The sequence below is a fragment of the Strix uralensis genome, chromosome 1 (assembly GCF_047716275.1).
Source record: "Strix uralensis isolate ZFMK-TIS-50842 chromosome 1, bStrUra1, whole genome shotgun sequence".
NCBI classification, from domain to species: domain Eukaryota; kingdom Metazoa; phylum Chordata; class Aves; order Strigiformes; family Strigidae; genus Strix; species Strix uralensis.
In genome coordinates, this window is record NC_133972.1 from 94,666,823 (window position 1) to 94,690,902 (window position 24,080).

General features: G+C 41.5%; 1 protein-coding gene across 8 annotated transcripts in view; it reads left to right on the forward strand.

Moving 5' to 3' along the window:
• The window catches only part of CTNND2 (catenin delta 2), a 700,247-nt gene that overhangs the window by 254,582 nt on the left and 421,585 nt on the right, over positions 1-24,080 (forward strand). For all 8 annotated transcript variants that reach the window (XM_074874338.1, XM_074874348.1, XM_074874370.1 and 5 more), the window contains one exon: positions 23,256-23,368. In XM_074874338.1, the coding sequence (XP_074730439.1) occupies positions 23,256-23,368 (113 nt within the window). The remainder of the gene's footprint in view (positions 1-23,255; positions 23,369-24,080) is intronic.

Here is a 24,080-nt window from a genome sequence, read left to right on the forward strand (position 1 = left end):
GGTTTTTTGACCTTTTCTTTCTTTTAAATCTTTCTTTCCAAACATTTTTGAATGTTGGGTTTGTCTACAGTGGGATGAGTTGCTTTGTGGCTTTGACATATAGCAGGTTATTGCGGTGCGACTGGTTATTTCAGACCTTCGCAGACAGAAAGAAGATAGATTACACATTTTTAAAACTTCACCCTTAGATAAACCTAGAGACATTTTTTTTAACTGATTTTTACTGTTGGTTTTGGTTTTCTACTCTGTGTGCCAGGAGTATAGTCAATTCTGAAATTACTGAAATAGAACATTGGCTAAACTTGATCAATAGGATATTAAAATACATCAGTAATTATTAAAAGTATTTACTCAGATTGTGAAATTATGAGTCATTGTTCTTCAGGTCTATTTATATATAAATGAAAGTGGTGGTGAATCCGGCTATCCTCTAACCAGAAGGTCCTGTAGTCAGTATGCAGATATGGATAGAGCATCCCATGTCTCTTATCTGCTCCAGTCTCTTCTCTCTCCATTCCCACTACTAGAACTCTTTACAATTCTAAATCATCACAGCTTGGAAATTTAAGAGTCAGTGCTTTGTAAGATTAATTTAAAAATGTATCAAACTGTAATTTTGAAGCTGATGTGAGCATTTAAAGAAAAGGATTTTTATCTGTTATTCATTTAATGCAGCACGAAATTAACATCTGAATCAAACAGCAAAATTTTGGTAAATAAGATCCAGCATCTATTATGAGGCCTCATTATTCCGTATACATAGCAATATTTTCAGAATTTATTTTTCTTCTTCCTATGCTGCTCGAAACGTTTCCCCCTGTTTGTCAACAAGGCATTTTGTGCTGATGTTTGTAATTACATCATTTGCATACAGTGGTTGTCATTAAAAAGTTAGCATTTTCAGTAGTTACAATGTCGTGGTATTTGAGTTATCCAAAGCTTTCCTATTTCTACATATTTAAAATTATAATTTAGGTCACATAGTTCTCTGTGCTGTTATCTTCAGTCTTATTTCTCACATGCCTGCTTCTCAGTCTCAAGTTTGTTTCGCTGTATATAATTTTGTAGTCTCCATTTTAGTGGGATTCTAACTGTAGAGTATTTTTTTAGGTAAAACATAGTTGCAATTACTTGCCTGAAGTCCTATATCCAGAGCCATGTGTACTCAGTTGCTACAGAGATACCTGTCATCCTCTCTTCCCAAGAAACAGACAGATGAGCATGGTACCAAACATGCCCAAAGTAGTGGTGTGCATAAAACTGTAAACTCACTAGCAGCTATAAAGCCTGTGTCACTGGATTGAGAGATGTGCTCTATAAATTCAGGAAAGGAAACTAAAATCCTAGAAGAAATTGGTATCCACTTCAGCACACCTCCAGGAGGTTATGCTCCCCTCTGTCCAGTCCTGACAAATCAAGCTGCCAAACTTGGTAACAGAATTAGGGTTGGTTTTCCAGGCTGCCTCCTAGCTGTAGAGACTGTACTTTATGCTTATGGTAGTACTGAATCTGAAAGCACTTCCTACTCCTCTCCTGTGTTGAACATGAACTGGAAGAACAAAAGATAGAAACTGTTTGCAGTGTGGAGATACGAAGCTGCTTAAAGGGAAGGAAGCTCATTTATAAGGGTTAAATTTTCAAAAAATCCTTCTCTCTAAGTGGTATTACACTGTTGTGGAGGGGTTTGCTCTTCCAAAAAAAGATGTGGGAAGTAGTTAGAGACACTTTATATTCCGATGATGCTGTCAAAGACATCCCAAACATTGTTGCAAGGTCTCTGCCCACTTCTTACGAATGTATTCAAGGGAGGGAATGCTGTATTTCTTTTTCTGTCTCTCTCTTTCTGACTTTGCTCTGCAATGGACATGAGCCAGAAAAATGTCTCTCTTGGTCAATGCAGTCTCTTGTTTGAAGAAATGGAGTAGAGTGACTACAGTCAGTGCAATCCATTAAATTATTTCTTTCATTCTAATTCCAGTGACTTTGCTTTTCGAAATGATACACACTTTGCCAGCCACGTATTATAAAAAAACAGTCTTTACCAAATAGAAATCAAGCTTTAGGAATGGGAAAGTAACGCTATAATAATAAGGCTTCAGTAAAGGTGAAATTTGGCTTAAAATCCTGACTAGTACACTAAGTATGTACTCTTCCTCTTTAACCCAAGGAGGAAATTACTTTATAAATTTCCAGCACTTGCGAAGTAATCAGTTTGATGTTGCATTTTCGTTGTCAGGTGGTTGGGTAATCTAAAATACGCAAGGACTAGACAACAGAACAGGCCCAGAAAATTAAGTAGTCTTTTTTTCTACTTTCGCAGTTTAGCATTGCAAATGTTGCTGGTGCTTGTGTATTCCAGGCTGCTGAGACTCCCCTCTAAAGGGTCTGAATCAAAGGAGCCAGGCTTATTCAGCAAAGAGGCTTCTCAGGACTGTAGCCAGTGTAGCTTCTCAGGTAGAGCAGGGAGAGTTAGTGTTTTGTGTGGGACAGGCTGTTATTGAAATTGGAGAGTGTCCATGAGCAGAGAGGAATGAACCTGGCAAGGTAAGATGAACAATCCATGATCAGTTCAGAAAATAAAATAATATTCTCCCACATAACTTATCATATAATTGGACATCCTATGCATTCCTAGTCCTCAGGCACACAAGGAGGAAGTTACACATCTCACACTGGCCAGAATGGGAAAACTCGTAGACATTCTCTCTTTTACTGCAGAGGTGTTCTGGGAGGGAGAGTAATTTCAATGGCACAAAAAGTTACCTAGTACTGTGTGCATGGCAACTGTCTAGTCAAATTTTTCTGCTTCTGGGGTGACATGCGTTTGCCTTGGTAACCTTGGTAATGCTAGTTGCAGACAGGGATATGCCCCTTAATCTCATGCACCAGTACATGCTGGGGGCCACCCAGCTGGCAAGCAGCTTTGCAGAAGAGGACCTGGGGGTCCTTCTGAACACCAAGTTGAACATGAGCCAGAAATATTCTCTTGTGGCAAAGAAGGCCACCAGTATCCTGGGCTGCCTTAGGAGGAGTGTTACCAGCAGGTCAAGGGAGGTGATCTTTCCCCTCTGCTGAGGCCACACCTGGAGTACTGGGTCCAGTTCTGGGCTTCTCAGTTCAAGACAGATCTGGACATATTGAAGAGTGTCCAGAGAAGGGCCACTAAGATGATGAAGGAGCATCTCTCCTATGAGGAAAGGCTGAGAGAGACTGGGACTGTTTAACCTGGAGAAGAGAAGACTCTGGGGGGATCTCAATATATATATGAAACACCTGAAGGGAGGGTGGAAAGAAGAGATAGTCAGATTCTTTTCAGTGGTGTCCAGTGACAGGCCCAGAGGCAGTGGGCACAAACTGAAACACAAGAGGTTCCCTCTGAACATCAGGAAATACTTTTTTACTGTGAGGGTGACTGAGCGCTAGCATGGGTTGCTCAAAGAGGTTGTGGAGTCTCCATCCCTGGAGATAATCCAGATGGACACAGTCCTGGTCAATTGGCTGTAGGTGGCCCTGCCTGAGCAGGGGGGTTGAACCAGAGGATCTCCAGAGGTCCCTTTCAACTTCAACCTTTCTGTGATCCTGTGAAGGTGCCTCCTGTGCGTGGTTAGGGCCTATGTGCGGTACTGATACATTGCATCGTGGTTTGTGAGCCGGCTGGGGTTTGGAAGTGGCCAGAGTAATCTTGGGTCTTTGATATGTGTGCAAGCATAGATTGCAGTTCCCGATTCTCATTATTTCAGGCTATCCAAGATCATTCAGAAGTGTCACATTTCATCTCATTTCTGTCTCTGAGACATTCAGCTGTGCAAATCACATGGCTTTGACACAATAATCCCAACACGTACATGGTCCTGAGATGCTGAAAAATCCAATTAAAACTTTGGTGCCGTGGGTTGGTGTTGGTGATTTGTGAAGTGAAAATGAGGTCCCCTTGTGCTGTTTCAATTCATGGCAAATGGAGAAATGTGCTCTTGTGGCATCATCTCTACTTCTCCTTAACCAGGAAGTGGCCAGAAATACATCTGCTACAGAACCGCAGGCAACATACTCTTGGAGGCCCTGGGAAGGGAGGAAAACCAAGCACTTTCCGGCCATCGCAGATCTCCTTCCACTTACCTGCACAGCTGGGCAGTCAAACCGCCATATCGTGGGTGTCTGAACTACAGCAGCTCTTATGAGACACGAAGGGAGGTTTCCGCGCTGCGTGGTGCTGCCTGTGCCTTCGATCCCTCCCAGGCCTCTCAGGCTGTGTGGTCAGCTTTGCTCCTGCCCTTGGTTTCTCAGAGTGCCTTGCCCAGGGAGGTGAGAGGGAGCTTTGCGGGGGCTGGCAGCGGTTCTTCTTGCCTCCCTCCCTGACCAGTTCGGAGTGGTTATCCTGGCGCTGCCATGGAAACGGTGCCTGCAGTCACAGAAGAGAGAATGTGTGTGGCATTCAGCCTCTGCCAGGTGTGGGGAGGAGAGAGCCTGCATTTTACCCAGTCCAAGTTCCCACTGCAGGGAGAGACGTCGGATTTAAAATGGGGGGCAGGAGGGGGAACAGATATGGCTCTAAACCACAGCTCAGAAACTGTGTCTGGAAATCAATTTGAACCTCCTTTTTGCCATTAAATGCACTTAAAGCACTAAATTTAAAATTCAGTATGTGCTGGCTTGTTTTTATTTACTTTGCCTTTTCATTTCAATACTGTGATATCATGAACCAGTCTGTTCTGAAAAGGGAGTTGCAACTCCTACCTGCTTGTTATGCACTTGAGATCGGGGACTTTAGTGATGTGCATTGTCTGTGCCAGGTCTTGGACAAAATTGTTTGGGTTCTCAACACTGCTAGAAGATTCCTGTGTTCATGACATAGGGATAGACACAGTTTTGATTGCTGTGTTTTACTGTAATAAAGGCTTGAATTTCAGGTTACTTCCACAGTAATGTCAATGAAATATCCTGATTGCAGTTATGGAACAAGTTAATGCATTCATTATTTTTACTCTCTCTCTTTTTCCTCTCTTCTTTCCCCTGATTCAGTGAAAGTAACAATGATTCCTATGGCTCTCTTAGTTTATAATTGTATCATAGCAGTAACTCTGATATCCCTCCTGTGAGGAACATCCCTGTAGATATGCTTCTGTCCATTTTAATCTATTGACAGTTTCCTGAACAGCATTTTGGCGGCAACTGACTAGTTTTTGAACTGAAATCTGTCCTGTAATTGCAGAAGCAACACCATTATTTTAGTGAAGCATGATAACTCTGGAGTGCAGCAAGTGTTGATTGTGTGTTTGATCTCCCAGAGCCATAACCACAATCCAGTCCAGTATATTTCACTCTTTTGTTCTATTCACTGTTTTACTTAGAATGAGTAGTGCAAATCTAGAGGTCTTTGTGTATTTGAGGACTCAGTAGTGAAACTATTTTGTGTTTTATTGAAAGTATGGTCCAGATTCCTAATCTGGATGTTTTATGGATGAAAATCTGGTTTTGTATAAAAAACCTGATTCATTATGTTTTCTGGTTCATGTTTTGTGGCAACAAATGTGTGTTTTACTAATGAGAATGGCCATTGTTGGTTGGACAGCTTGTCTCCACTAGTGACCATTAAGTATATGCTGAAGAAAGAGAAAGAACAGGGCAAGAATATGTTATACTGTCTCCTAATACTCAAAAGCCACCTGTTTTCAGATTTCCACAACCCAATGAAGTTATGAGGTGCTTATTAACCATCAAAAGCATGCTGTTACATAAAGAGCTATCTTCTTTCATCTGTTCTCAAGTCTGGCTCTTATTTGCTTTGTTTGTTATGTCCAACTTTTGTTTTGGGAGAGCTAGTGACTATGCCATGTGGGATTTTGTTGACCTCTGCATGTCTTCCTTTAAACTGTCTCTTTTCCAGACTGAAGACATTGTTCCTTGTACAGAATCCATTTCATACCTTTGATTGTCCTTGTAGTCCTTTTTTTTTCTATCTTACCAGTTCTGCCACATAATATCAGACATGGGAAGAGCAGAACTTCACACAGTTTTCCAGATGCTAGCAGACCATGAATTTTTCAGTGGCATAAGACTGTGGGCGTTTGTAGTGACAATGGTAGTGACAGGACACTCCTGTGGCAGTCCACAGGGCTGTTCCCAGGATGACAGAGGCATTGACCAGCCAGAGCTCCTGTGGGGGAGATGTGGCCATTTGGGTAAGGGACAGTGGGGAGGGCCTGGTACTCCTCGCTGGGCTGAGCAGGGTGGGGATCTCACATGTGGGACTTGCTGCCTGATAGACCATGAAGCTGGCAGGCATAGGACCTGCAGGGAGTTTATGCTGCAGCAGGGGGAGTGAACAGAAGACTAATAACATGTCAAGCAGTGATGCTGCAGGGGCAAGGGCCAAGGCCTCAGTGTGCAGACAAGAGAAGAAGAGAAGAACAGAAGCAAGCTTAAACAGGGAAGGAATAGCAGTGCACAGAACAAGGCACCTTGTGACTCACGGCAGCAAGGCAGAAGCTCTCCCCTCATCTGGAAAAGTTCAGCAGAGAACAGATATGGAGTTCTGGGAATAAACTGGAAGGATGAACACATTAGCCTGTAAGAGACAACCAAGCCAACAGCTCAACATGTCTAACTTGTCAGGGAAAAGTAGTACTGAGTATTAATAGCAGGAGACTCCCTTCTGTGGTAAACTGAGGGTACGTGTCTGCTGATGTGATGCAAAGTCATGTGAAATTTGCTGCTTGCCTGGAATCAAAATACAGCCAAAGTCCTGCACAAATAGACAACCAAGACTCATCAAGTGCAAGGACTTGTTACTCTTCCAAGTGGGCAACAATGATACTGCAAAATATGATCTAGAAGAAATTAACCAGGGCTGCAGAGTCTTTGAGATTAAAGGAGACAAGTGCTCAGGTTATTTTTTCCTCAGTCTTGCCAGGGAAGGGTGCAGGCAGAAGCAAGCATATCATTTGGGTCAACACCTAGCTGTGTAGCTGGTGCAACTGACAGTCTTTCTCCTTCCGTGATCAAGGGACTACGATCTACTGAGCGAAGAGATCCACTTTTCAAAGGAGCGCAAGGGTGCCTTTGCCAGTAGATTGGGGCACAATGAAGTGGGCTTTAAATGAGGGTTAAAGCAGAGTGGAGATAATCAAGGCTGGAAAGGACAAGGTGAAAGCATGTGTGGAGCAGAGCTGTAGGGGAGGCTACCACACTCCCCTCAGAGACAAGGAGCAGATGGCACATCATCTCAAGTGCCTGTGCACCAACCCTCACACTCCGGGGAAGAAAACAGAAGAAATGAAGTTCAATGTCATTGGGATTACAGTAATGTAGTGGGATAGCTCATGTGTCTGGAGTCCTGCAATGGACAGTTTAAGACTGTAAGGAAAGTCAGAAAGTGTCAAAGATGGGTAAAAGAGAAGAAAGGGTTGTTCTCTGTGTAAAAGAACAGTTTTAATAAACAGAGATAAGCTGTGGGCTGTAGAGTGCTTTTGGGTCAAAGTCAGAGCCATGAGAGACCTCATGGTGTCTGCTACAGACCTGGATCAGGAAGAAGAGATGAATGAAGCCTTCTTCATTTACCTCCAAGAGGCCTCAGGCCTGCAGGCCTCAGTTCTCAAAAGGGAGTTCAACCATCCTGGTATTTACTGGGAAAGCAACATAGTAGTGTGTAAGAAATCTGGGAGATTTCCAGGTGCGTTGAGAACAGCTTCGTAGCACAGTCTGTGGATGGGACAACTAGGAACAGTGCTCTTGTGGACTGAATTCTTACTAATAGAGACGTGTTTGAAGACATGAATGTCAACAGCAGTGCTGGCTGCAGCGACTGTAGAAGTGTAAAGGCCAAGGGGCTTGAGCAGAAAAAGGAGGAGACGTGAAAAGAAATCAGTTGGAAAAACACTGAGCTACAGAGAGAGCTCAAATGAAAAAAAGGAGCACCAGAGCAGTGTAAAAGGGGGCAAACTCCCCAAAAGCAATACAGAAATACTGCTTTAGTGTGCAGAGATGCAATTAGGAAGGCAAAAGCTCAGCAGGAGCCCAAACCAGCAAGAGAGAAAAAGAATAACATAGAAGTTTCTGCAGGTATGTTAGTAGGAAGCAGAAGTACAAGAAAGATGTAGGCCTGCTGCTGAACAGGACCAGCAAGTTTGTCAAAAATGACAGGAAAGGGTGAGGTACTCAACCTGTCTTCACAGGTGATGTCAGGCCCCAAAACTCTTATGTCAAGAAGCAATGATGAAGCAAATGGCAAACCACTGGTAGTAGGGGGGGGGTGGGGGGTGGGGGTGGGGTGGTGTGTGTGTGTGAAGTGAGAGACCATCTATACAAACTGGACAGGTACAACTATAAGATGCAACTGAGGGTGCTGGGAGAGTTAGCTGGTATCATCACAAAACTACTCCTTAACATCTTTGAAGGGTCATGGAAGTAAGGGGAAATCCCATATATCTGGAAAAGAAGAAATACTAGAGTCATCTACAAAAAGGGCAGAAAGATACATCCAGGAAACTACAGACCAGTCAGCCTTATGTTTCTGGGAGAAAGTATGCAACTCATGGGAGCATTTCCAGGGAGTTGAAGGGCGTGTGAAGTTAGGCTTTGGTTATGGTCCATGAGGATCACGTTCTGCTTATCTACAGGGAATTTAATCTCACACTTTATTTCCTGCTTTTTCAGGCTGTGAAAACATCCTTCTAAAATTCTCTGTTGACAACCTTCAGCCTGACTGTCCTGCATAATTTTGTATTGTTGCCAAACTTGGTCACCCTGTTGTTCACCCCTTGTTTCAAGTCATTTATATATGTATTGAACAGTACAGAACACAGAACCAGAACATCACTGGTGGACACCTTCAACTGTGGGAATGTACCTATTATTTCTAGTTTTGACCTCCTATTTAAGAAAGTACTTATCCATGCAGAAACCTTCTGGATAAGTAGTTCATGTTTATGTCAGTGTCCATTAATTCTGTTCCATGTTATAGGCTCCACTAATTTACCTGATACAACTGTCTGGCTTGCTGCTCTGTAGTCTTATAGATCTCCCTGGAAACTGGCATTGTGTTCGATGTCTTTCTGTTCTCAGGTACTGCATCTATGTATTTTTTAAGCTATGTATTTTTTAGTTCCTTCAGAATACTTGAGCAAATAACCATCTGATCTTCCAATTTGTTACTGTTTGTTTTGTCAGTTTGTTTCACGACCTGTTCTACAGTCACTTCAATTTCAGGCAGATCCTCTGATAAGAGTCCCTCAGTGAGTTCTTAGCATGGGAATTTCCCATGAAATAGCAAAAACGTTTCTGAAGAATTCATTTAGTTTCTCTTCAGTGAACCTTTTTATATCCTGATCACCCAGTGGCTCTACAGACTCTCCAGACAGCTTCTTGCTCCTGATGCATTTGAAGAAAGGTTTGTTGTTTGCGTTGATGCCTTTGGCCATTTGTCCCTTAGAACCATCTTGGGCTGTCTTCTGTTTTTATATTTAACCTGTCAGCATTTGTGGTCCTTTACTTTCTTTATTTGAAGATGATTTCAGCTTTCAGAAAGAGCGTTTTTGTTCCTAATGGCTTCATTTGCCCTCCTATTTAACTGTGTTAACTTCTTGTTATGTCTTAAGCTTTTCTTGACACACTGCATTGGGTCTGAGCTTCCAATGTAGGGGCATCAGGTAGTTTCTATACTGCCTATGAGGACTTAACTCTTAGCTTTAAACAAACTTTTTTCTTTTTTGTTACCTATTTTCTCTTTTTATGTGGGTCATAACTGGCAGATTTTCTGCCTTCTGTAGTAGGGATGTTGGATCTGAGCACAGAAAGGTCACTTAGAGTGGTTTCTCTGTTGCAAGATGTCAAACCATCTTTTTTGTATTACCTGAGACCAAGTCAAGAATTGCATCTTTTCTTGTGGACATCCTAAGCAGCTGTCTATGACAGTATCCAAAATTCAGTCTATGTGCTATGTCTGTCACCTTTTTTTTTGACTGTACAAACTACAGGGGTAATTGAAGACTCCCAGAAGTATCGCATTTAGTACTCTTCTTTCAAATTATGTCTCTATCTTGATGGACTGCCAGTACTGCCAACTCCATACTGTGTCAACCAATATGTCAACCCATACAAGTTCTTTTTATTCAGTGAGATTGTTTATTTAATTTGATTCTAAGCTCTTTCCCTATCTTTGCCCATACTACAGATGTTATCTTGAACTGCATGTTCCTTACCTATCTGTTTTAAAACAGGTAATTTTTAGACTGTAATTTCATTATGAAAACCTTTTTACTTTGTTCAAAAGATGAGCTATTCATACCAGAAATTAGGAGAATAAGATCATAATGATACTCCTTAAAACTAACATTTTCATTACTAATTGCTTTTCTTTTTCATAAGAAACAATATGAATCTGTTGGGAATTTCCTGAATCTGTGGTGTTTCTGGAGGGTAGCTAGAAAAGGAATGAATTGCCTAATTATTTTACTAGTTCTTTTCTTTGTAATAAAAGATGTAATAAAACAGGAAAGATTCAAAACATAGTTTGGGCTATTAAAATTGACTGCTACTGCCACAGAATCATCAGTGAGAGAAAATATGCAAACCTCAAGGGTTTGCAGTCCTTGAGTTCAAAATTTTTAGCCCATGCTGTTTGAAAGCTTGTTTTTTTCCTTAATACCTAATAGTAGTAGAAATAAGTGAATTATTTGACTAATCAATGTACTGTCTGCTACAATACTAGAATTTTTTTTACGAACATCCCTGTATTTGTGCTGAACTTTCTTACAGTTTCTTTGTAATCCTCGATTTATTTGAAAGTCCATCCACATTCAGTTAGTGTAGCAAACTGAGTCTTGCAAGTATGCAAAAATCAAGCTTCTGTGTTGTTAGTTGTGAGACAAGAAAAACCAAAATCCTATAGGTATTAATTTGTATGCAGTAGGTGGCCCTAAAAAAAAAGTAAGCCCATCTTGCTTTGTTAGATAACTTTTGAATCTCTTACTAACATGCTAATGACTAGCTCTTTAATAGCTACTCATGGCAATATTCAGATCTAGTATCCTAATTAATTCAGAGATTCAAGGATAATTGCAAATTATGGAGTCTGTTCTTGGATATGCTGCACTGACAGTCTGTGTATGGATTGAGAAATCAGTCTCTCTTACAAGGCAAGAAAAATCAAAGGAGAAAATTGCTCACCAGAATAATTTCTCCAATGGAAGAAGGGGAAGAGGAAAGGACTAGATGTCTCTAATCTCTTAGGCCATTATGGACAAGTGTAAAGCTAATGTTTTATAACACTGGCTCTCCATCTGTATGCAATACCTAGGATGACGTGTACCTTCGAAACTCTGGAAGGGAAAACTAGTTTAGAGATGTATAAAGAGGGAACTGGAGAACCCCATGAATAAAATGCTCGAGAAGACTTTAGAACTCTGAACATATAGATAGACTGCACAAAAAGTGTTGTGTGTTATTGGTATCCACATATGGTGGTGTGTATACTGACACCTCTGTAGCTATTGCTAGCATCTTGGCATAATGCCCATCAGACTTCAGATCAGATCAGAGAGGAAAGGGAGACTAGAAGCTGAGTATGTTGTCAGAATCAAAAAATATTTTCTTAGTGCTTCAATGTCTAGAACATTTTTAGAAGTTTCACTTTTGGAAGCCACATTGTTTCACTTTCTTAGCTTTTACATGTCTTTAAGCCATACAAATATTTTTTACATCATAATAAAGCATCTTCCAGCTGCAACAGGACTGTGTTGCTCTTTTCAGAACAGAATTACCCTACAGATAATGAATTGGAAGATCAAGATAAAAGGTATCAGTCCACAGTTCTGTCTGATATATTAGATTTGCTGCAAAGTCAGGCTCCAGAAACTCCTACTGTAAATGGAATTACTCTTTTCCACTTAAACGTAGCAAATCTTTGTGCCAGGACAACTGAGAAGTAGACAAGAATCACAAGCTTGGGCCAGTGTAACACTTTAGAGTCGGGGTCTGTTACTAAACTCTAGCTCCGTTTCTCTTCCTCTCCTTGGAGAAGATCCACCATCTCTGAGGTTTTGTTTTGCTCCCACATTGAGCTTTACAATTAATAACAATAAGCCCTAAAGCAAGTTAAAGCTAGTGAGTTAGAAAGTTTATCTTAAGTCTACCTTAAATTGCTGCTGCAGAGGGTGGAGCAGCAAAACTATGAGATTAGAAAGCTCTTAGTAGTTCTAATGCTGTCCTAACAGCAAGGTTTTTACTTCCACTTTATTACTTTGGGGACTGAAGTAGTTTGCATGGGAAGAAGTGGAATAGCACAGGAATCACAGTAGGTGATAAACCATTGGGAGCGTTGGCAAAGGATGCAAAAACTAGTGAGGAGAAGAAATGAGTGAGCTAAAAGACTAAAGCTGAATACAAAACAGAGAGAAGAAAAAATGGGATAAAAAAGGGCCAGGCAATTTGTAAGAGAAAAATGGAGATAATTTGAATAACTTTGGTGATTGTGCTGGAGAAGAAATAATACAATTTCCCTAGGAACAGAAGTCCAGGCAATTGGGCAGGGTGCCTTCAGAGAGCAAGGCTTGCCTGTAACTCACAGAGGAACAGGGCAGTGTGCCTGGAGAGCTGAAACATGCAACTGAAAGCAATTGTGACCTTGTTTGTATCAGGGTCCTAAAAATAGAAAATAAAATAGGGTCTGATTTCTGTAAAAGTTGTTAAAGGCATGAAAAGGACTTCTTTGAAGTAATCTTACATGAAAAAGAAGGAATAATTTATTTTTAAACACCATAATCAACCAAACTAGTTCTTTACCCCATAAATAATCTATATGCATAATAGCACAGATGCCATGCTAATCTCTTGTAAAGAATCATGGGATTGCTAAAACCCTCAGATCAGGTGAGGGAATAAGCTAGAGAAATACAGGTTCAGGCTGATAAAATACTAGCACTTGACATCAAGTCAGATGTGTCTTTAAGCATGATGATGATCAGAAAGTTTGATAGCCACTGATCTCTAATCCATAATACACATTGGCATAGCACCTTGGCAAAGTTTCCAGAATTCATCAGTTCTGGGATCATGGAAAAGCTAGGTTCAAAGAGACCCCTGGAGGTCTACTCTAAGCAGATCTAGCTTCAATGTTAGGTCAGATGTGCAGTTGACTTCCAAAATCGCCAAGCATGGAGATCCTACAGCCTCCTTGGGCAACCTGTTCCTGTGTTTAACTACCCTTGCAGTGTTGTTTGGTTTGGGAGTTTGGGCTTTTTTTTTTGTTGTCTGTGGGTTTTTTCCTTATATCCGACCAGAATTTACTTCATTGTGACTTGTGACTGTTGCCTTTGTTTGCTGAATACCTCTGACAAGAGCCTTGTGATGTCTTCACTATAATCCCCCATTAAGAAGTAGAAGTCTGCAATTAGATCCTCCCTAGACCTTCTCTTCTCCATGCTAAACAAACCTAATTTCTTCAGCTGCTTCTTGTAGGACATGTGCTTCAATCTTCTAGCTATCTTTGTTGCCCTCTGGTGGTCTTGCTTCAAAATCTTGTCATGTCTCTTGGCCTGGTGATGCAAAACCAGGCACTGTACTCAGAGTGCAGCTTCAGGAGTACAAATAAAAGGGAATAATTACTTGCTTGTTTGTTAGCGGCTCTCTTGCTAGTGCAGTGAAATGAGTGGTTGGCCATCATCACCACAGGAATGCACTGCTGAGTCCTCCAGACTACCAGGTCCTTTCTATGGAGATGCTCTACTGTTATGTGGGATTCCACCCTCAGTGCAAGACTTCTCATTTTTCTTTCTTGAACTTCATGACACTATTGTTGGCCTGTTCCACTAACTTGTCAGGGTTCCTCTGAATGGTAGTTCTCCAACATATGAATTGCTTCCTTTAGGTTGTTGTTACCTGGAAACTGGGAAACTTGCAGTTGCATATACGTGCAGTCATAGCTATTAACAAGTGGGAGTTTTTAATCTTAATTTTTTTTGGCCCCCATTAAGATCCTGCAACAACTTATCCACCACTGAGTTTCTGAATTTGCCACCTCTCTGCGCATCTGATTATTACCTTGTTGTGAGCTTTTTCCCTCACTGCCATGTTATTCAGTGAAAGGGAAGAATGAAACAATCCACTGAAAAAGGATAAAACAGTACAAGTAAAAACACAGGCTAAGAATGGAGAAAGTAGAGAAGCTAGAGGAAACATATAGTACATTCTGAAGCCTAATTTTGAAGCTTCTGAATAACATTCAGTGTCAGATGGTTAGGGGCATTACTAGTGATGGTTTTATTCTGTTTGAAAGCATCAAGACATTTTGTTTTCCTTCTAGTTATAAGATGGGCTGTCAGGTTTGGTTTGTGTCTGATGCTGTCGCTAGATTATCACCAAGTTAAACTACCCTAGATCTTGCTGTTTTCCTCAGGAAGTATGTGCCCCAATTTTAGCTGCTCATGTGTGTCTGGTGCGATAGGTTAAGAATAGTTTGTTGCCAACACCACTGTGAGTAATGACATTTATAGATGTGCAGGATATGGAATTATGCATGATGCCAATAGGATGTGCACAGCAGTATACACATAATACTTGTGACATTAGTTGAGGTACAGTTTTTCTTGTTTAATGGTTTACAAAAGGACAGAGACAACGTTGTACATTTCTACAGCCTATGTACTTTAGGAAGTTCTGTGGTTTCTGAGATACTCCTATGGTAGTCTTCAATCCAGGAGACGATTTATTTGTTTGTGTAGCTGTAATCAGGCTTTCTCTATTCATCTCACCAGGGATTCCCAGACTTACCTCAGTGCTGTTATTTGTCTGTATTTGAAGATTCAAATGATTGTTGCACCAATTTGTTTTTGTGTAGCATATTTACAGTCAAAAGCTAAACACTTTTCCTCTTTTAATGTTATGACCTTAAGATTCTTGGGAATTCAATAAATCTGCAAGGCTGTTCAGCCTAAATTTAGATTATTTTTTTTTTTTGTATCAGCTGCTCTACTGTTTTTGCTGTGTCTTGCCTCAGCATCAATACACATCTCTCTGTAAAAGGATTGAAGGATTACTTTAAGATTGTAAAGGACAGAGTAGAGTGAGATCAGCTCTGAATATCAGCCAAATTTCTTTTGACCTGTTTTACCCCTCTCAACATTCAAATGGGTCAGTACAGACCACCCAGCAGATACAAAGCATAAAAATAACCAAATACCCTCTTACGTGGTGTGCCCTGAGCTCAGGAGTTCATAATCTGTGCAAAGGCTGTGAAGATTTCCATCAGGCTTATTCAGTTTCTGGACCACTGTGAAACGTATGACCTCACTCAAGTCTTATTTAATGCTTGAAGTTTTGGTGGCTGCAGAGGGTAGATAAAATGTAAATCTCGTACTGAAAAGGCAAATACATACAATTGCTGTCTATGGAATAATGAATATTTTTTTTACAGAAAACCCTCATGGTAATGGACAAATACCACTTCTAAACACAAATTGTTTCAGGCCCTAGCAGATACATACTCTTTTGATCACTTCAAAACAATTTGATAAAGTTGTCATTAAGTTCCTCCCTTTCCCAGCTGCTCACTTGAGTGATTACTCTCATGATTATCTCTAATCTTTCTGTTGGCTTCCCACTCCCACACCTTTTATGGTGCTAAGTGCTAAGGACTGTCAGACTACTCATTTCACTTTGCAGTGCCTTTGCATGTGCACTTGTTTTGGCATCATTGCCCTTTGTAGCACAGTCCATGAAGCTACGCTTGATGTGGCATTACTTAAATTAATTTTGATGTTGCAGTGTAGTTTCTGCAGTTCTTCATTCTGCAATTGTCTTGACAACAGATTTGCATAATCAGTGGGTAGGAATTTGTTTTTAATTTTGATGTTCCGATTAGCTTGATTCAGATAAATAATAGAAGGTTGTGAAGATAACACAACACGGCATGAACTGGTAAAAATGATTGTAAACAGAACAAATAAGACAAATGATGGAGTCAGATTCAGTGGTTATTTTTATAAAATGTAAGCAAATACTATTTCTAGTTTCTGTCTTCTTGCACTGTGACAGCTGCTTGAAAGCTAAACATATGTATTTATTCAAATATTAGTCACTCTCACTGCTTCTCGAACAAAGAGAAGGAAGCTTATTAATTTGTTTTCTGCCAAGAATTCTTGATATGGAGGGATAGCAGACTTTCCCGACTCTTACTTGAATTCTTCTTTTCTTCTTTCATTCCAAAGGCAATGCTGTGGACCTGCACCTTTGTCATCACATGAGGGAATACCTAACAGAGTTTGTTAAATGTAACGTAGAGGATAATTCTGAGGTAATAATTCACAGAATCACAGAATCATCTAGGTTGGAAAGGACCTTGAAGATCATCTAGTCCAACCGTTAACCTAGCACTGACAGCTCCCAACTACACCAGAACCCTCAGCGCTATGTCGACCCTACTCTTAAACACCTCCAGGGATGGGGACTCCACCACGTCCCTGGGCAGCCCATTCCAACACCTAACAACCCGTTCTGTAAAGAAATGCTTCCTAATATCCAGTCTAAACCTTCCCTGGCACAACTTGAGGCCATTACCTCTTGTTTGCCTCTGCCCCTTCACATATTGACCCCGCCATGTCCTTCCTTCCATCCCTAACTTCTGATGGCACCTGACAGAAGACAATTAAGGGAGACATAACAACAGTTAAATCAAGCTAGTAATGAAGTTACTGTTGGCCTATTTAGCCATTTTCATGCATTAGAAGTGCAAGATTATTTTTTTCATAAGTGATGCAGCACATCTCTGCTTCCTGCTTGAGGAGGAACATACACAGAACTGTCCTTTTCCAGTCATCTCTACAGGGCAGAATTTAAATACTGTGAGCAGTGAAACCAGAAAACATTCATTTCTACATCTTAAGAAGAGCAGAGTCCCTCAATAAGGGACCCATTACTGAGAGAGAGAGAGGCTGCTTAAACTGATCATTTTAGGGGATTTGCTAGAGTAGCAATTTGTATAGTAGGACTGAAAGAGATTAGTGGAGGGTGAGTCATGAAGTATGCTAGAAATGAAAGATGGAATGCAGAAGAGGACAGAAAGGAGTAAGTAGGAAAAAAAGATAAATGACAGAGTCAAGACTAGAAATGTATATTTTTGGAGACTAAAATCATGAGCAAAAAATGTTCTGTAGACAAAGTAATCACAAGGGTGTTAGTTGGGAAAATGTAGAAGTGTCTGGAGAGTAGTCAACCAGAGTGATGAACTGAAAATAGGAAGCATAGAAAATATGTAAAATATACAGAAACATAGAATCATCTAGGTTGGAAAAGACTTTGAAGATCATCTAGTCCAACCATCAACCTAACACTGACAGTTCCCAACTACACCATATCCCTCAGCGCTATGTCGACCCTACTCTTAAACACCTCCAGGGATGGGGACTCCACCACGTCCCTGGGCAGCCCATTCCAACACCTAACAACCCGTTCTGTAAAGAAATGCTTCCTAATATCCAGTCTAAACCTTCCCTGGCGCAACTTGAGGCCATTACCTCTTGTCCTATCGCTTATTACTTAGTCAAAGAGACTCATCCCCATCTCTCTGCAACCTCCTTTCAGGTAGCTGTAGAGGGCGATGAGGTCTCCCCTCAGCCTCCTCTTCTCCAGACTAAACAACCGCAGTTCCCTCAGCCCCTCCTTGTACGACATGTGCTCCAGACCCTTCACCAGCTTCGTTGCCCTTCTCTGGACACGCTCGAGTAATTCCATGTCCTTTTTGTAGTGAGGGGCCCAAAACTGAACACAGTAATCGAGGTGCGGCCTCACCAGTGCCGAGTACAGGGGTAAGATCACTTCCCTGTCCCTGCTGGCCACGCTATTTCTGATACAAGCCAGGATGCCATTGGCCTTCTTGGCCACCTGGGCACACTGCTGGCTCATGTTCAGCCGGCTGTCAATCAACACCCCCAGGTCCCTCTCTGACTGGCAGCTCTCCAGCCACTCCTCCCCAAGCCTGTGGCGCTGCTGGGGGTTGTTGTGGCCCAAGTGCAGCACCCGGCATTTGGCCTTACTGAAACTCTCATCCAGTTGGCCTTAGCCCATCGCTCCAGCCTGTCCAGATCTCTCTGCAGACCCTCCCTACCCTCGAGCCGATCAACACTCCCACCCAACTTGGTGTCATCTGCAAACTTACTGAGGGTGCACTCGATCCTCTCGTCTAGATCATCAATAAAGATGTTAAACAGGAGTGGCCCCAAAACCGACCCCTGGGGGACACCACTCGTGACCGGCCGCCGACTGGATTTAACTCCGTTCACCACAACTCTTTGGGCCCGGCCATCCAGCCAGTTTTTTACCCAGCAAAGCGTGTGCCCATCCAAGCCTCGAGCAGGCAGTTTTGCCAGGAGAATGCTGTGGGAAATTGTGTCAAAGGCCTTACTGAAGTCAAGGTAAACAACATCCACAGCCTTTCCCTCATCCAATAAGTGGGTCACCCTGTTGGAGAAGGAGATCAGGTTTGTCAAGCAGGACCTGCCTTTCATAAACCCATGCTGACTGGGCCTGATCATCTGCTTGTCCCACAGGTGTTGTGTGATGGTACTCAGGATGAGCTGCTCCATCAGCTTCCCGGGCACCGTCGTCAAGCTGACAGGCCTGTAATTTCCCGGATCATCCTTCCGACCCTTCTTATATATGGGCATCACACTGGCCAATTTCCAATCTGTCGGGACCTCCCCGGTCAGCCAGGACTGCTGGTAAATGATGGAAAGCGGCTTGGCGAGCACCCCAGCCAGCTCCTTCAGCACCCTCGGGTGTATCCCATCAGGTCCCATAGACTTGTGTATGTCTATGTGATGCAGTAGGTCACTGACTGTCTCCTCCTGGATTGCAGGGGGGTCGTTCTCCCAGTCTCTGTCTTCTGGCTGAGGAGGCTGGATTCCCTCAATCCAGCAAGTCTTGCTATTAAAGACTGAGGCAAAGAAGGCATTAAGGACCTCAGCCTTCTCTGTATCACTTGTTACCATGTTTCCTCCTGCGTCTAGCAGGGGATGGAGGCTCTCCCTGGTCTTTCTTTTGCTGTTGACATACTTATAGAAACATTTCTTGTTATCCTTGATTGCTGAAGCCAGATTAATTTCCAGCTGGGCTTTAGACCTCCTGATTTCTGCCCTGCATAGCCTCACAGCATCTTTGTAATCATTGAGAGTGGCTAGCCCCTTCTTCCAAAAGCTGTAAACTCTCCTTTTCTCCCTGAGCTGCAGCCAAAGCTCCCTGTTTAGCCAGGGTGGTCTTCTCTGTCGCCGGCTTCTCTTACAGCACTTGGGGACCGCCTGCTCCTGAGCCATTAACACTTCCTTCTTAAAGAGTGCCCCGCCTTCCTGGACACCTATACCCTTCAGGATCATCTCCCAAGGGATCCTGTCAAGCAGGTGCCTAAACAAGACAAAGTCAGCCCTTCTGAAGTCCAGGATGTCAGTTCTGCTTCCGCCTCTCCTGGCCTCCCTAAGAATAGAGAACTCTATTATTTCATGATTGCTGTGCCCTAGTCGTCCTCCGACCGCCACATCGTCCACTAGTCCTTTTCTGTTCACAAAGAGGAGATCCAGCAGGGCACCTTCTCTGGTCGGTTCACTCGCCAGCTGCATCAGGAAGTTATCTGCCACACATTCCAGGAATCTCTGGGACTGGTCCCGCTCTGCTGTGTTATATTTCCAGCAGATGTCTGGGAAGTTAAAGTCTCCCACAAGAACAAGGGCAAGCGATCGTGAGATTTCTCCTAAATGCCTGTAGAATATTTCATCCACCTCTCTGTCCTGGGTGGGTGGCCTATAGTAGACTCCCACTACAACATCTGCCCTGTTGGCCTTCCCCCTGATTCTAACACAAAGACACTCTACCCTGTCTTTGCTACACTTGTGCTCAAGGCAATCATAACAGTCCCTAACATACAGTGCCACCCCACCACCTCTCCTTCCTTGTCTGTCCCTCCTAAAGAGCTTGTAGCCCTCAACAGGCTCACTCCAGTCATGGGAGACATCCCACCATGTTTCTGTAATAGCCACAGCATCATAACTTTCCTGTTTCATCATGGCTTCAAGCTTCTCCTGTTTGTTACCCATGCTGTGTGCATTGGTATACATGCACTTCAGATGGGCTGATGTTTTCCCCCCTTCCCCCTTCAAATCTAGGTTAAAGCTCTGTCAATGAGCCCAGCTAACTCCTGCCCCAAGACCCCCTTCCCCCTCTGGGACAGGTGCATCTCATCTAATGCCAAAAGATCTGACGTCCTGTATACCAACCCATGATTGAAAAATCCAAAGCCCTGACAGTAGCACCAGTCTTGGATCCACAAGTTCATCTGTTGAGTTCTCCTGTGTTCTTCTTCATCCATCCCTGCAACTGAAGGGATGGAGGAGAACACAATTTGTGCCCCTGACCCCTTAATCAGTTTCCCCAAGGACCTGAAATCTCTCTTCATTGCTTTAGGAGTTCTCCTGGTAATGTCATTGCTACTTACCTGAAAAACCAGGAGAGGGTAGTAGTCCTTGGGTCTCACTAGAGCGGGGAGTTTTGCCTTGAGGTCCTTGACGCAGGCCCCAGGAAGGCAGCAGACTTCCCTATGAAGCGGGTCTGGTCTGCGTATGGGGCCTTCGGTACCCCTCAGAATGGAGTCACCCACTACAATGATTCTTCTGGGGTTCTTTTTAGAACTGGTTTTAATACCTGGTCCAGAATGACCCGGCCTTGGTGGACCTTGGTCTTCCTCCTTGTTTGTCTCATTCTCATACAATCCAGATAGTAGAAGAAAAGAAGAACGCAAAATAATATTTACTTCTAAAATATTTCAATAAAATAGGCTTGGGGGCATTTATGTATTTAGTTGACTTGGGATAGCATGGACAAAAGGGGGCTGGAGAGAGGTCATTTGCACACCTACTAGAGTAAAAGAACATAATGAGCTACACTTTGTCTGGGAAAAGGCAAATGACAGCATGGACAGTCAGGAGCATTAACTCCCGTGCCCTTGATTCTTAATGTTCTCTTAGTAATGTTATGAGGACAGCTGCATCTTCTCGCTAGGCAGGTAAAAAAGTGCCCTCTGCTTGGCATGGCAAAGAACATGTCTGACCTGGCTCACCAGGGGTGGCGGGAAGTGAAGCTGGCTGGATGAAAACATATGCTAAGTGTCAAAATGAGCATTGATAACATTGTTGTGATAGAACCAAGTAAAATGCAATGGAACAGAATGGCTGTTAAAGCTTTTGCTTTTATTTTGAAAGTAAACTTAATGCTCTCTTTGGTTTTGTTTGGTATTTTATACTGTGAAACTTCTCAGTGCTTACATGCTTTGATATAAGCATGCTGCTATAGCAAATACTATACCACTTTGATTTTACGTTCTTCAAAACTTTACTAATTCTGTTACAATCCTTTCTGCAGTAAGGGTATTATTTTATGCAAACAAGTCCAGGATTTGAATAATAACTCTTGGAAAGTTGATCAACAGTCTATTCAGACAATTGATTCTACGAGGTGAGAGACAAATGCTCTCTGTGAAGTAGGCATATCTGAATTAGGTGGTTATTATTAGGTAGCTTTTAATAGTCCTACAACAATGAAAAAGACATTTCTGAGTACTACAAAAACGTGCAGAGAATATTATTAACTATGATTACTAATACACTATTAAGATTCAGTAAGCAGTGATGTTTTGCTGTTTATATCAGTCTGACTCTTGATGGTGTTCTTGTGCTCTTGATAGTGTTGCTTGGAATAATGAATACAGAATTAAGTCGGCTTTGTCAAATAGTCAGTGGCCATTTCAGTATACACCAGCTGTTTTGTGCTGTGCATAACTTGCATGGACTTCCCCTCCCCCTTACTCATAGTGCAGGACAGAAGTTATTCCATGCCCATAACAAGAGAAGGAAAGAGGACTGATACAGCTGGATTAGGTAGAACAATCACCAGCCGTTTCCTGCTTTGATTACAGTTACGGTTTGGCTCATTTCAGAGATTTGAGAAGTTTAATGCCTCCATTTACCCTTGACTTCTTGTTCAGAGGTTTTAGGTAGCAGATAGGATGAAGACTTTCGAATCCTTCTCTCTACGCCTACCATTTCTTCCCTTCTCTCAAATACCATGTTCTTCAGTGTCACTTGGTGGGCGTAAGTCATGACCCAAGTAATTTCCAGTGCTTTTTTTCTGTTAGGCAAGACATTGCTGGGGACTTATTCAAGGGACTCTGTCCCATACCTCTGCATCACAGAGAGGTCTTTTTTGAAAGAAAAGAGGGAGAAGGAGATAATGGGTGCATTTGTGTGGATATGGAATAAACTAACAAGTGGATTCTCAAAATATATCTCCTTCAGGCTTCAACAAACCGAAAGAAAAGTGGCAAGAGCACTGTTTCTATTCACCTGTGAAAATGACTAAATGTAACTGATCAAAATGAAAGGGCAGCAACATCTGGCAAATTTACAGCAAACGTAATTCTCTAAAAGTGTTTCAATTTTGTATTTGATAAAACTACTGTTACCATATGTGGGAAGTGTAGCTATTTAAGGAATAGTGGGGATGTTACTTTTATTGGTTTAGCTTTTCTTTTTTCTTTTTAATTAGAAAAATAATCTCTTGTGTATAAAAACTTGTCAGAAGTACATTTTTAAGCTCTGTGGATAAATCTTACCTGGTGGGACTGGTTTGTCTTCCTCAACAGAACAAAAGGAAAGACATTCAATTAGCAGTAAGATTTTAACATGCCTTTTGTCCAAAACTACCCAAGTTTCTCTTCTGCACATCATTAAACACAGAAATTAAACTGTGTTCAGTCCATAACAACACACCTTCAATTTAGTTTATTTCACTAGTGTGTGCTGGTTGTCTTTTTGGGTACAAAAGCTTTTGTTACCACATGATCATCTGCAGAACTTTGCATCTTTTTTAAGTAACACAAATTGTTTCCGTTTGTGATCATACTTAGATCAGCTTGTTAAGAACACATTTGTATGCTGCTAAGAGGTCTACGTGAACTATAAATGATTTTGACGTACGTCTACATTGTTTAATGTATTTGAAAATTCCATTCCTGATAAAATGTCTTGTTCTACAACATATATTGTTAGAGTGGATGAAGGAATGAGTAGTTGTTACCACAAGAATTTGAACTGAGAATGTGGTTTAAAAAAAAAAGCTTTCCTATAAGATATATTAACTGTTCTTGCAGAAATTGTAATTTTATGTACTGAAATTGCTTCTTAATCTTGAGAAGTCAAAACAAATGGTTTAAAATATTTTTTCAGGAACTACAGTTTGAGAGACTGACCCGAGAACTTGAGGCTGAACGTCAGATTGTAGCTAGCCAACTGGAGAGATGTAAGCTTGGATCAGAAACTGGAAGCATGAGCAGCATTAGGTAATGTATGAATTGTTAATTTCTTTGTAATGTAATTAATTTTGTTGCTGTTATGAATTACCACTGAGAACAAGATTGATCATCATCTTGTAAAAAATTATACACCAGGGAGCATGAGATTTTAGTCACGTTTGAAAATTCACGTTTTGATCTGCTTTTTAAAAGGAAAATTTCAAGAAAAGGCTTAATTTCATACAATTTGGTATCTGGTTTGTCCCGTAACAAAATAGTAGTCATATTCAGAATTAATTGATTTGCTGTAGTCTGAATGGATTCCTGTTTTCACTACCAATACAGCTGTAGTTTTCAGCAAGGGCTTTTTAGCTTCATAATTTCAGAGATGTATTAATAAGTTTTGTGAACCTGTTTTATCATAATTTCATCATTCAGGGTATTAAAAGCTTTAGAGATAATTACTTAAAGCTGCTGACCTGACATCAAACTGTAATGATAAAATATGAGTCACTCTTTTTTTTAAAATTGGCTTTCTTCAATTTAAGAAATTGTTCTGGCACATTGTTTGGATGATGGTGAGATTATTTAAGAAACTGTAACAAAAGGAAGCTGATCTTTGTCAGTTTGGTGCAAATAAAGATTTTGTAGTTTGAGCTTCTTGATACTAGTTTCTTTGTTTTCTCAGGTGAACCTCATAAATGAAAGATGATAGTACTTGAGTTTCAAGGATCAAGAAAAAAATAACTTCTATAGACAT